Here is a 14,274-nt window from a genome sequence, read left to right as displayed (position 1 = left end):
GGATTTGGGAGCCAGTCCCCGCCCCCGCCCCCCCTGCCATTGTTTCTTTTCTGTTTCCCAGCTAGAATGGGGCGTAGTGTTGTTACATGCCATGCCTTGTTCTGTGTCATCTCAATACAGGTCCCAAAGCAATGGGGACAGATCTGAAACCTCTGACAGAGCTTTCCCCCTCATTAGCTGGTGTTCTTAGGCATTCTTTCCCAGTGATAGGAAGCTAGCACAGGCACAAAGGAAAGAATAGAAGGGCCAAGAATGAGGCAGAACAAGCCGGGGTCCAGGCCTAGAGTACTAGAGTACACAAAACATGGCAGCCAGGCAGCCACCCCTTTACCCTTAAGGTCCCTTATGACAGATAAGGGCTCCAAAATCCTGACACAAGTGGAAGATCTGTGATAAAATAAACACTCGGGACTCCACAGGTAAAGGAGCCAGTTTAGGAAGAGTGCTGAGCCGCAAAGTCCTTCGATAAGACCTGCTGATCAGTGGCTGTAAAAAGACCAACCGCTGACCAAGGGACAAGAGTCTCTGGCAACCTTTATGCCAGTTCAGGAGTTGGAAGGACAGGCAGGCTCATAGAAGGGCATATAGATAAAGCAGGAACCATGCCTTCCAATAACCAGGGGGGTACAGAGGGTGTCTGAACAAGTAAGGGATAAAATGCACAAAGGGATCCAAGGCACACCCCCACACCCGGGGGACTCTGGGGCAGCTTGCGTAACTGTTGAATCTGTCAATGTTGACTCTTCCTTCCTATTTACTGGGATTTAAGAGTAAATGAGGAACGGTGTGTTTGCCTACTTCTTAAAGGCTCTAAGGGGCAACATCTTAATCCCTTCAAGGCTGTCAGCACTTTACCCTTTGCAAGGCCTGAAGCCAGCTGGGCTCAGAGAAGAGGATGTGGTTTTCTGAGCTGTACAAGTTGGCTGTGCTACTGTATTTACTTACAGAGTCAGCTCCTGTAACACTGCAGAAGGGAGAGGCACCTGATTTTCACGTCTCAGGTGACGACAATGAGACTGTCGGCAGCAGAGTGCAGTTAGCCCTGAAACCTGGGACACTTGCAAAAAATTTTTGGCAAAGTATGTGATTAGTGCCTTGCCCAGATTGGCCTCCTACTGGCTGGTGGACATCCAGGCAACAGGAAACCATGGACACAGGTATAAAGGCATCCAAGTTTCCTAGACTAACACCAGTTAGCTTTGCACGACCTTGAGAAATACTAATACATCCAGAGCTCTGCGCTTGTGAACTGTATGTAACACACACACACACACACACACACACACACACACACACACACTCCACACCACTTCAATCCAGTTCTTCACGAACAGATGCTCCCTGAGGACAGGCCCTTCGGCTTTCCCTCCCACACCCCACAGCACCCATAATACCAGCTCAGTAACTTGTATTCAACTTCTCTCCTGCAACTCCCCCGAGATGGAGGGGCATTCAAGAATCACCAGGTTCCAAACAGGGTGACAAGAGTGAGGGTCTTGCACTTCCTGTGGTCTGATGGAGCAGACTGTTAGAACCCTTTCTTTGCAAAAGCCATGATAAATGTGCTACAAAATTTCTTTTTTCTTTATTATGACTGTGCACGCGTATAACATGTGGGGTGCCAGAGGACAACATTTTTGGAGCTATTTATCTTCTACTTTCACATGGGTTCCGGGACCCACTCAGGTTGTCAGGCTTGGATGGTGAGCGCTTCACCCATTGGGCACTCTCACCAGCCTGTTCTAAAATTTCATCGATAAACTGAAAACGTGGACAGGTGTGACGGCATAATCCTGTAATCCCAGTACTTGGCAAGCTCGGTTGGGAGGATCATGAGTTCAAAGCCAGCCTAGGTTATAGTGACACCCTGTCTTTAAAAAGAGGGCTGGTGGAGAAGGAGGAGAAAGGAATGGAAGACTGAGGACTGCTTCGGCATATAGGATTAGGCCAAGACGGCTTCCACTGAAATGGGATTTTTTTTTCCTTTGGAAGGTGGGGAGTTCATATTTTGAGACATGGTTTCTCCATGTAGTTGTGGTTGTCTTGGAGCTCACTGTGTAGACTAGGCTGGCCTTAATCTGGAGATCCTTTGCCTCCCAAGTGCTGGGATTAAAGGTGTGTGTGCCACCACAGCCTGGCTTCTGAAATGGGATCCTAACACACACTTCCTCAGGGTGGGTGTGGTAAGGAAACAGTGAACTGAGTCAAAAGCACCAAGCGTAGAGCAGAGAGGTTGTTCTACAAGCACTTCATTTAGCTCAGTTTCCCTCACCAGCAGAAGAACAAACAGAAGTGTGCTTACTGAGGAGGCCCAGGGTCATCAAGGACAGCGGGGCTCCTCCGGAGAGAACCGCTTTGAACACACAGGCATACCCCACCCCCACGCACACCCCAAGGGGTTCTGAAGCAACTGCAGCAGCATGCACTGGGCTGCACTGAATCATGAATGCCTCCACTGCATTATCTCACCCTTCTGGGCCCTGTGGCTTTACTGAGGACAGACGTTAGAAAGGAGGACGACTCATCTGTGATACGACAGCAGACAGGTAGGAGTAAGACTAATGTCAAAGGTCAGGGGGAAAAGGTCAGTGATAAACAGGACCTCATACGGTAAGAGTCACGCAGAGAAAGACTGGAGGTAAGGCTGTAGGGACAGGACAACTTTGAACTGAAACCCAGAGGGTTACACGCATGCTAACAAAAGTCCCAGATGGAAACCTGCATCTCAGATGACAGTGAAGGCATCCCTCCCTAATAGTTTACACCTCACTCTCCATTATCAAGTGCACTCCTTCTCACATGAGCAGAATGTATAAACACAAAGGCCTGACCCGGCACAAAACACTACAGAGGACCACTGTTCATCGTACTTCTCTTTCACAGACGAGGACGACCGGAACCAAGAGTCTAGGGCTCTCACAGGCTGGAGCTCTGACTCTCAGCCCCACAGTTTATACATTTCCTTAATGCTGCTGGTTGTCTCTACTGCAGAAGCTTTCTGATGACCGTCGGGCATCTCTGGATCCTACGGCACAGTGGTGTGAGCAGGCGTGTCATGGGCGCTGTCTACTTCTATCCCTTTATTTTGTAAGCGACCCACCAACAACCACTTCCTACATGCTCTACTTCCCCAAATGGTCCTGAGGGTCTTCTCAGGGCTCCCCTCCCCTTAGTAGCACAGAGTACAAGCTAATGCCCCTGCACACTCAAATTAGGGCAGACTTGCCCAAGGCTTTTACCCTGAGGGAACTCTTACCTCGGCTGGGCACCTTATTTCTGCTGAATGTGGCAGCTGGCTGGTGTCCATAGGGATGGATCCCCAGCTCCCGGGCCTGACTCACAGTTCCCAGCAAAGACTCAGGGTCCCCAGGCCCACCGGTACTCAAGAGCAGAGGGCTGTCGTGGCAACCTTTGGTCAGTGTGCTTGAGCTCTTGTCTGCGAAGCCTGCCTTGGCCCCCTCACACAAGCAGTCCTCTTCCATGCTCTCTGAGTGCATTAGTGGCGGCTGGTGGGCATACCCATGAGTGGGGGTGGGCGAGGGACCCTGTGAGATACCTTCCTGTGCTCTGATCTGTAGGAGATGCTGAGGGCTGGCGTGGTGGTGATGGTGGTATGAGTCAGCATTTTGATAAGATAAAGCCTGGCGCTCCGTCATACTCTGTCCCCCGAGGCTAGGAGCTAGGCTCCCAGCATCCCCTTGGTTCATGTGCCTGAACAATTCATGGTATTCTTGGTGCTGCTGCTGCTGCTGCTGCTGCTGTCGATGCTGTTGCTGCCTTTTAATGAGCTGTGCAAACTCTGCTGGAGGCAGCCGAATGTCCGAGTGGCCAGTGAGCGAATGTCGGGGAGAGAGCAGTCCTTGAAGGATGTGGGGAACCTGCTGGTGTCTGGTATAGTCTGGCGGTGTAGGGGAGAGCAGGGCCTGCTGTAGTGCTGACGTGGTATAGTGTGGGGGCTGCTGATGTGCATTGGGAGGGAAAGTGGGGAACTGGTCGAGTGGAGGGACTTTCAGGGCTTGAGTTGAAGGAAACCCCACTCCTGCTGAAGGGCTGTAGCTGCTGGGGGACCCTCGGGACTGGTCCGAAAACAGATGGGGGTTTAAATGCGCCTGGTCGTAGTTAGCAGGAGTGAATCGATTCACGTTCAAGCTGCAGACACAAAAGGGAGTGAGTACCAGGCATCTGAGTAATAACTACACCAGCTTCCCTGGGGATAGTCACTAGCCTTCATCAGCACAAAGACCCCATGGTACAGACCTGGGCCGTGACATCACTGCTATTTGTCCCCTTATTTGTTTACCCAAGTCTTTGTTTGAGGAGACTTATGGCACTGGGCATGGAAGCAGCAATCTTGAAAGCAACAGTCCAGCCTTGATTTGTTTCTTGAGGTCTCATGCAGCCCAGGCTAGCCTCTAACTTGCCACGCAGCCAAGGAGGCCCTTCAACTCCTGATGCTCCTGCCTCTACCTCTAGAGCGCTGGGGTTCTGGGTACGGCTGGCACACCTGGTTCACGTGGTGCTGGGGTCTGTGCATGGCAACCTGGCACTCCACCCGTGGAGCTATGCACTCAGGCTCATCTAGCCTTTCTTAAAAAATGATCTGAGCTGTTTACAGTAGCCGTCTCCAAGAGAACGACAGAGAAAGAAAGACCCTGGAAAAAATAACCTAGGGAATGAGACCTTCCTACATCCCTCTGACAGACCTTCCATTCCCTTTCTTGCAGGCCATCAGGAGGGCACACTGCCATTTTTCTCCTGTCTCACTAACGGTTTGGTTCATGAACAGTTTACAAGCTCATCTTGATCCCACCATGCTGCTTTCACAAAGGGTGACACAGAGCATGGGCTCCTCAGACTTGTTCCTTCTCGTTCACTCTGCTTAGGGGCTTCTTCCTCTCTAGCTCACCTCTACAGGGCTGGGCAACACCGAGGCACTTACCTGTGGGCCTCTGCGCTGTCAGCGCTCAGTTGCTTGGACAAGGGCCGGTGCCCATAGCTGAAGTTAGCCATTAGGTTGTTACGGTGCTGCATCTGGATCTGACTGGCACTGGGGCTGATGGCGATGCCCCGCCCCGGAGAGCCTGTAGCTGTCCCTGCCATGTTGCTGAGCATGTCAACCGGCTCCTGCAGCTGGATAGTCACCGGCTGTGACTGGCTAGGCTGCTGCATGCCCAAGCAGGTTAGTGCCACACTGGGAGGTGGGGAACAGTTCTCAGGCTGCTGCTGAAACATTGCACCATGGGAGGGTAAGCCTTGAAACTGGGAGGGAGATGTAGCACCTGCAGAAAGAGGGACAGCAGGGTGCCCAGGTCACCTGCCAGCTGGGAGTAAGGGAGCCCAGGAGGAGACTCACAGCAGACAGCATCTAGAACAGCCTTCTTACACCTCACTATATAAGACAATGCCAAGAACTGGCAGAGAAGTGATAGAATTGTATAGGATTAGGTAGGTGAGGTGGATTCTCCAGGAATTTGTATTTCCAACTTATTCCCTAAGAGCGGGTCTAGAGCTGGATTTTGAGTAGCAGAGGTGTAAGCAGTGCTTCTCAAATGTGAACACACATGAACTACCCTGAAAAGCGGTTAAGTTGCACATTCTCATCTGGCAGTTCCAGGACAGACCCCAAGATCCAGCACTGATTCAAAGACTCTACCTGAGTAGAAAAACCTAGAAGCAACTCCAATGCTTTTCCAGAATGCCAAGGAGACTGACAAGGAAGTAACTGTGTGCTAGTCTCTGAAGAATCACACCCAGCAGGAATAGTGGAGAGGGTTTTAGTAGCTATATTAATAACGGTTAATCTGTATTAAGGACTATTATATTGTTACTATCCCAGGTGATTTATGTATCCCAGGTGATTTACATATATTTATTAAATTTTGCTATTATTACAGTTGTTACTGAGAAAGCACAGGTACACAATAGTTAAGGAAATTTACCCAAGGATTCACAATCAAGAAACAAAATAAAAAAAACCCAACAAATCAAAGCAAAAGACCAAGTTTTTTCCTGCAGAGCACATAATGGAACTATCTGGATGGCTGCCTCCACTCACCGGGAGACGTAATCATGGCACTGTTGACAGGCGGAGGACTATTACTTGGCTGCCTGAAGAGATGGTTGTTGGGGTGGTTGGGGGGTGGGCTTGAAGGTTGAATCCTTAACCTTAAAAAAAAAAAAAAAGACAGAACAGATATATAAGCCTCCTGAGGTGACAGAGCCATTTGGAGTTAACAGTTAGCCATACGGTACACACAAATATAGACAACTTTTAGTTTGGAGAAGCCAATCATGGTAGCAGGCCACCACACGCCTGTCCACATCTCATTCGCCCAGTCTTTCCAGGCACAAAGGCAGTGCTCACTGGCCTGGCCTGCAATGGATGTTAGCTTACTCTGTTCATATGGCTAAGGAAATAGCCAGGATCTTAGGAAGCCCCTTCAACTCTAAACCCACTGTCCTGTTCTCCCAAAGTGAATGCTCAAGTCAGACAGGTTTTCCCATGAGTCTGGCCCTGGGCGCCATGCTGTCCAGCCAGTGACTCAGGAACAGCAGGAGTGCATCGTTTACCTTTGGAGCTGGTGGGTGAGGAGGGCTGGCTGATTTTCACATGCAGCCTGAAGAGGTGGGGAAGGCTGAGGAGGACAAATAGAATCCTAAAACATAAAAGGGGTGGAGGAGAAACCAGTATCATGAGCTGCAAAATTCATCAGAGCTACTCTTGGGAAGGGAGGTGACAGAAGGCGCTATCTGTGACTGACTTTTGCTCCCGTGCTCTATCAAAGGGTTCAGTTGCCTTTCCTCACACATGTGACCCATAAACATAACTCACGCTCTACTTTGCCCTGAGGCCTTTTCACAATGTGCAGGCTAATGAGCCCGAAAGCAAACTCTAAGCTCACTGGAGAAGGCAGAGTGGATGAGGGCCTACTTGAATTTGCTGCTGGAGAATCTGGTGGTGCTGCTCCTGCTGGTACAGCATATGCTGCTGCTGGGTCTTCTCCAGGGTTCTCTCATCAATCTGTCCCCCGTACATCTTCTGTAGCTGCTCACACTCCTGAAGGGAAAGCAGTGGGGATGACGGGACACAGCCAGGCCCATGCAAGTGATCTCTGCAGCAGCAGATCTGCCCCCAAGGTCTCACGAGCAGAATGAGACACAGAAGGGCAGTGCCCTTGATAGGCCTGGCCAGGGATCCTCTCACACTCTGCTCCATGAGAATGAGCCACCAAGGACACACCGAATGCACGAGTGAGCGTCAGTGCAAATCAAATACAAATACAAAGCACACGCCACTTGAGTCTCTTGGCCCTTCATAGCAGCCTGGAAGCAGGTTTCCTACCAGCTGTAGATGATGCTTGGTGCTAACAAGGTACAGCAGCAGGGTACACTAGGACCCCGTGCCCTGTGTGGCAAGGGGAATGCCAAGTTTGCTTAGAAGTACCTTCTCTGTTGCTTCCCAGGGAAACACAAACCAGAAATGCCTTTCCAATGAACTATAGAGACAATGGAAAAATTTTAATCTCATTATGAGGGAAGAAAGTTTGACCCTGAAGAAGGCAGTATATGAGGAAGGCGCATTACAAAGCTATACTGTTTTGAGCTAGAACACCTCAGTGTTGCTGACACGAAGGCATAGAGAGTTACTGTCCTGGTCCTGGACATGGCACTGCTACCCCTGTTACCCCTGCTCCTCCATAGGATTACCTGCTGTAACTGTTTGATGCTGCTGTTGGTGCCCATTTTTTCCAGGTGAGCTTTGAAGGCCTGGATGCTCGCAGCCCCATCTGAGAACCGGCGTACAGGAGAGAAACGCTCCGTAGGGAGGTGCAGGGTGTTGGAGTCCTTGTAGGTGGAGCTGAATATATGGGAAGAGATGGTTAGCAGCTAGGACTTGGGGGCTTTGACCAATCACACAGGGACCACTGTTCCAGATGACTACAGAGACAGCAGGCTGCATGAGGAGGCCCGTACACAGCATTCCCATGTCATTTCCTGAGGTGGCTGTTCCCCTTTAGAGAACTACATTTCCTACCTCTACTTACCTTAGGTCTACTTCCCAGGTCTGGTGAGGTCCTAGGTCAATTACATCTGGTTCTTATAAACATATTAGAGCTGGGTGTAATTCATCAGTATAGCCAGGATTGGTTGTACCAGAGCTCTGGTTTGTTTTTGTTTTTGTTTTTTTTTTTCTTTTTCTCTGTGTAATAGCCCAAGCTGTCTTGCAACTAGCTCTTGTAGACCAGGCTGGCCTCAAACTCACAGAGACCCACCTGCCTCTGCCTCCTGAGTGCGGGATTAAAGGCATGTGCCACCATTGCCTGGCAAGAGCTCTGGGTTTTATAGTCATACATTAGTTTCTATTATAGTTACATTTTAGGGGGTTTATTTTTATACAAGCTCGGGTTTTAAAAACCAGATCTCTATCTGGTGTCTTCAGAAACTTAGAAGACACCATTTGATCCGAGTTTCCTCTAGCAGTAACCTACGTGTGGCTGGAATGAACGAACCAAAGTCAGCTCTGGGGTCAAAGGTCTGACCTGAAACTCACAGTTCTGTTCCTGAAAGGGGAGGGTGGAGGCTGGGGTTGAGGAAAATAGGACTTCTGATACCAGATAGAGACAGCACATTCCTCAGGAATGTGGGCCTCAAGATCCTGCACGTACCTTGTGGACAGACGTGAGCGAGACCTGTCACTGTGAGAAGCTCACACAGAGCCCACCTGCCCACCCTCCTTCTGACAGAGGGGGCCCCACTGCTCAACCAGAACACAGCCAGTGTCTTATGGGGAGAAAGAAGAGCCATCAATAAGGAGCCCGAAGACAGCACCAGGCTGGCTAACACCTATGCGCTACCTAACCAGAGAGAGAGATGTTTATGAGCTGAGATAGATAAGCAGGTTAAAGACTGCAGAGGCAGCGCGTCCCCACAGCTGATGGAAAGGGTCAGGGGGGCAGGTCTAGGGCAGAGATGACATTACACTGAGCTATGGGTGAGGCGACTGGTCACCTTGCCAGTTCAGACTGAAGCAGAGCCAAAGCCAAGGAAGCAGGTGAACAAGCAAGTTCAAATACAGAGCAGACAGGGAAGGGCTGAGGAGGAACGATGACGGCAGCGAAGCCAAGAGAGTTTGGATGACAGGTGAAAGCCCTCACCCTCGTCACTAATGGCACTTCTGCTTCTGACTCCATCACAGCTTTAAGCAGGAGTGAGCTATGAAATGAGCATGAACATCTATTTGCTTTAGTAACATAAAAGACAAATTAACCCAGGGTAGGGATGGGTATCACAATCCAGAAACAGCATTCGGGAAGGCGGCTTTCCAAAGCAAGTTCTGTCTGTACTGCAGATCCTTTGAATGAATTAAAAGAAAGCATCGGTATCATTTCTCCTAAGATTCGACTCCTACACTTTCAGAATCTTCAGGCAATGGACAGGTTTCTGTCACCAAGAGCTGTTCTTCGAGCAGTCTTCCTGCACAAAATCAGCCTTTCCATTACAGCAAGAACATCCCAGGTTCCAGGTGTGGCACGGCTTTCTGGAAACTCAGGCTGTGAAGAGACTGGCCCCAGCTCATCCCGGCTCAGTAACTTCAAGGGAGCGGTTCCAAGGGACCTGTCCACTGCAGAGGCATGGGCAGTGTCAAGCACACTTGACTTTATTTTCAACAGCAACCACGTTCACTCAGGACAGCCTCACATGGGCTGCTAGTTCCACTATACCCTTCAAACAGAGACGCAGCCCCCAACTGGACAGAACCTGTCTTGTGTTAACTTTTAAACCACACACTTCCAGGGGGGAAATGTTGACCAGCCCCTCTTCTGTCTCCAGGGTAGACTTCACCTAGTATAACACAAAGAATAGATATATATTCTGTTCTTGTAATCATTTTCCAGAAAATGGAAGTATTTCAGTGACACAGGCAGGCCACCCATATCATATTGTTTGTTTTATGGCCTTTGAACACTTCTCTTTCCCCCTGAACTAACCTTAATCTCCTGTGTTTGGTGACCCCACCAAGACACTCTTGGTTTACACAAGTACCCCGCAGTACACAATCTGTCATTCAAGCATCCATTGGTTTTCAGCTTGGTGTATCTTGGCCCCAGAAATCCATGCACCACTACCAAGAATGTGACATAGAAACAGAGAGCAGAGCTGCAGGCCAGGCCCTGGCAGAGACTGCGGGCAGAAGGCTCATCACACAGGACCTGCAGGCTGTGGTGATCTTCTTGTAAGGAAAATGTCAGTAGAATAGCGGGTCTGTGAGGTTGGCGGGCTGGAAAGTGCTGAGGAGCACAGAGGGGTAAAGCTAGATACTCAAAGGTTAGAACCTACACAAGAGGCCTGGAGAGGGCTGACAAATACTAGTCTAGAGGAGGAGGCGAGAAGTGAGTGCAAGTGCAGAGTCCTAAGTTACCAGCTGCCCGGGCAGGGTCAGCTCACTAGCCAACAAGCAGGGAGGAGCTCTCTGTGACTGAGGTGCACTTCCCCAGGGGTTTCCTTCGGAGGGACTGTGCCATCACCATCATACATGACAACCTCCATTCCTTCTGCTCTTCACAGGACTTTTTCTTTCTAAATTGCTCACGGTCATTTATAAAAACTTACTTCCATTCTTCCAGAGTGCCAATGTGGCACTAATTATTTCCCTGTCTGTTCAGGGTTCACCTGTCCCTGCTGATTCCCTGATGCCCAGTGAACGAGAAGCACAATGGAACACCGTATGCAGCTGATCAGTGACTGGTCACAAGTGTTCACTCACACAAATACACCTAATTTCTTCAGAACCTTCCCAAAGGGAGACTACATTTCACTACCCCCATAAGAAGACTGGAAGGATCAGATCAAGCAACGGCTGCTGACTTTGGAAACGTGGCCTGTGAGCTGGAAGATAGCATCAGAACAGACTTGGCTAAGACTGTCAGTCACCAAGGAGTCACAGAAGACAGTCGCCTTAGCTTTCTTGCTATTGGGCTACCTTAGGTTTGGAAACATCTCCCTGGTCAGGATGGTGAAAGCTTGTTTTCCCTTCTTCAAGGCAATGATCTGAATAACAGAGGCCTAGTGCAGACTCTGCTGTCAGACCCTTCGAAGAATGACTTTCCGTTCCTGCTCTACCATTCATTAGGGATGCTCCTCCCCCTATGGCCAGCCTGCTGCTCAGGGCTAACATCACAGAAGTGCCCATTCTTTCGAAGGTGATGAACTATTAAGAGTCAAGCCTGTGGATGCTGCTACAATATCCTCATTTCTAGAGTTGTCTTCTGAGAGCATGACTCCCTTGAAGGCCTACAGGAATCAGCTGCAGATGATAAACAGGTCTGCAAGGAAATAGGATGGAAGGACCTTGGATTGCTCCAGAATCCAAGAGAAAACTTTTGCCTTGTATCTTGCCTAGTGCTGGGAGCTGAGAAGATGTGAGTTCGGGATGGCAGGCGTCTAGTTAAAGCCAGTCACCATGACCTGGAGACTAGTCATAAGGGTGCTGGTCCAGTGAGTCTCAAGGAAGCTCACACTGCCATGTGGCTACTCACCGATGCTGGTCAGGTACCAGGTGAGGAGGCCAGACCCGGGGACGGAAAGACTGCTGTCCTAGCTGCCGTTGTAGGTCCGGTGGGATCTCAGCTGTCGGGCTGGTCATGGCCAGTGTGTGTCTTTTGGACCTATTTGCCAAGTACCTGCAACAAGCAGGGAGGACATTTCATAGTAAAAAAGACAAGAATGTTTCTGTGCTAAAAGCAACAGAAGCTAGTCGGGAACGCTCGGCAGGACAGTGCGGGTGCCAGAAGGGCTCTGCGGTAAGCAGGCCCTGACAGGATGGAAGTAAAGCATGTCTAACTGGCCAACAGAAGTCAGCTTACCACTGAAGTGGCTGAGTTTTGAGCTTGAGAGTAGCCATTTAAGAGAGGAAAAGCAGGCCTAGCTCACAAAGGCAACAATTTCCTTACTTTATTCCACTCAATAGAAGAAGTTATTTTTTTATATATCATTTTTTTTCTCCAATTTTCCAAACTACAAGTCAGAGGAAATGAACCCAAGGCCTGTTTCAAGGGAGGTAGTCAGAAAGAGCCAACTTATGTCTCCTGGTGTCAGAGGCCTCGGGTTTTGTGCTGTCCTTACTACATGCCAAAGAAGATAGACTTACTTGAGGACAACTAAGTTCTTCCCTTATGTCCTGTGACCAAAGCTCAGTCACTGGACAAGAAAGCTGATGTGACACCCAGAGGACTAACCTAAGAGGAATAAGGAATAAAGTACTTGGGATACTCAGAGCTGTTTTTAGGAGATAAAGAAGCAAGGTAAGAAAACGGAAGAGTCAGGCGCCCAGGAGTCAGCCTCAATGATCCCTTCACACTAAAAAACTTCCAGACCCACACAGTCAGCACCGTACAAGATCCAGGCCCTGTGTCTGGTTCAGCTTCCTCAGCACTTCTGATTGTCTTGGGTACACATAAGAGAAGCATGATTCCTCTGTCCCAACAAAATGATGGGCACTCTAGCCTTTCAATGCTGGTTGGAAGAGAAAGGAGGGGACAGAGGAAGGACAGCTAAGACAAAGAAGATAAACCATGGCTGCATCTTTTCAAGGAGGGAAGGCAGTACACAGAACAATCCCTACTTTCTTGTTTCTCCACAACACCAGCAGGGTTCATTTGTAACCTCTTGTCTCCTTCTGTCAGCAAACCATAGGAACAAGAGCATCAGAGTGAGATGGTCACACAGTTCTTCTCCTATGGCTAGGCTGTGGAGGGAGCTGGCACCTGTTCACTAGGGCACTTTGCTTTGTTTTGTTTCCTTTTCTTTTCTGCAAAGGACCAGCTTCTTTGAACAGGAGCTGTATATAGACCCCCTGAGTGTAGGGAGCATCCTGGACAACAACCAGAAGGTTCTCGGTTTGTTCCTAACTACATTGCCCATGTAAGCTAAAAGTCGTTATCAGACTGTAATTCATTGTATGCAAATTTGAGAGAAAGCTATCAGTGGTTTATGTTCATTGATAAAAACACCCAATGTTTCCCCAAGAGCCCATGAAAACCATTTTATTTCGATTTCCCTCAAGGGAAAACATATAATCTTGAAGAACACCTGTGTTTCTGGGAAAATACATGCTGGATTCTGGTGAAAACCACTCCCCAGAAAATAAGAAAGACAACTTCACAAGGGAGCATGCATGGAGCTGAAGACCATAGCTACCAGAACTGAGGTCAACGGACAGCACAGCATGCCTGACGGTCACTACTGTTCTCTGTGAATTAGGCATCTCTCAACAGGGTTCTACAGACAATGGATATTTACATCTGTCTCTGGCCCCATCCCACCCCACCCCACTTTTTTTTTCTTTTCCAATATCTCTTTGTTGGTACAAGGGAGTAGAAGAAACACACAGCAAACAGTACAGGAGGTATTCATTCATTCTCCTGGGAAGGAGGAGTCCATGCCAGAGGTCCAAGGCCAGACTAGCTAGGATCACTGTCATCTCAGATCTCCAACTCCTTTTCAGTGAACAGTTCATGGCAGGTAGGAACAGGCTGTATGCCTTCTGAACACTATCAGAGTTGCAATATGAAGGCGGGGGACAAGGAAGGGAGGAGGGAGGAGAGAAAAATGTTCTTAAGGTTATTGCTGTCACTTAAGGGGCTTCCAATGGCGCTTATAGAAATGAGATTTCTGGGCAGTCTTCTGTTACTTCCGTGTGGGGAGGAACATGCCATCTGGCTTGAGCAAAGAGACCACACAAGGGCCGAAGCTGCACTGCACCACCTCCTTGGGCAGAGGTGACCTCTCGCTGGTTGCAGGGGGAGCCTGCCCAAGGACGTTCTGCAAGCACTGCCAGATGTCACATTACCTCTGCACAGCTTCCTGATCTGGCTCCCCATCCGAGCTCTCCTCATCCACAGGGGTAACGGCTGGCACTGCCTGCAGAGACAGGAAAGGAAGGCTCAGGGTGGCAGCTAACTCTGTGATGCCTTCGAACTCTGATAACTGGACTGAGGCCCATGGTCTTGCTAATGCTATTATTTCAAAGACTTTTCTAGAACCCATGGGTTAGAGAGAACTTTCATTCCTCTTGTTTTCTAGTTCCAGCTTGCTCGGGTAATAGAAATTTGGCTTTCTTCCCTTATATCCACTTGTCTGTTCATCTAACACTTGAAGGCCTACTATAAGACAAACTGTGAATTTACAACTATAGTCATTGCCTTTGTTTTACAGAGACAAGTGAACAGACAATTAGAAGAGCATGATTAAGCTCTCTCAAGTCCTCTATGGGGT

General features: G+C 49.2%; 1 protein-coding gene across 5 annotated transcripts in view; it reads right to left on the bottom strand.

The window, feature by feature from the left end:
• Window positions 1–14,274, bottom strand: part of Sik3 (SIK family kinase 3) — a 215,166-nt gene that overhangs the window by 7,312 nt on the left and 193,580 nt on the right. For 3 of the 5 annotated variants that reach the window (XM_050156353.1, XM_050156352.1, XM_050156357.1), the window contains 8 exons: window positions 13,850–13,920; window positions 11,538–11,681; window positions 7,708–7,858; window positions 6,932–7,057; window positions 6,571–6,656; window positions 6,056–6,165; window positions 4,940–5,279; window positions 3,257–4,149 (listed from right to left, as the gene is read on the bottom strand). In XM_050156353.1, the coding sequence (XP_050012310.1) occupies window positions 3,257–4,149; window positions 4,940–5,279; window positions 6,056–6,165; window positions 6,571–6,656; window positions 6,932–7,057; window positions 7,708–7,858; window positions 11,538–11,681; window positions 13,850–13,920 (1,921 nt within the window). The remainder of the gene's footprint in view (window positions 1–3,256; window positions 4,150–4,939; window positions 5,280–6,055; window positions 6,166–6,570; window positions 6,657–6,931; window positions 7,058–7,707; window positions 7,859–11,537; window positions 11,682–13,849; window positions 13,921–14,274) is intronic. The other 2 variants (XM_050156356.1, XM_050156354.1) reach the window with 2 other exon arrangements.

Source organism: Alexandromys fortis, unplaced genomic scaffold (assembly GCF_014885135.2).
Source record: "Alexandromys fortis isolate MF-2015 unplaced genomic scaffold, M_Fortis_MF-2015_v1.1 scaffold_89, whole genome shotgun sequence".
Lineage (NCBI taxonomy): Eukaryota > Metazoa > Chordata > Mammalia > Rodentia > Cricetidae > Alexandromys > Alexandromys fortis.
This window is presented reverse-complemented; position numbering and strand designations above follow the sequence as displayed.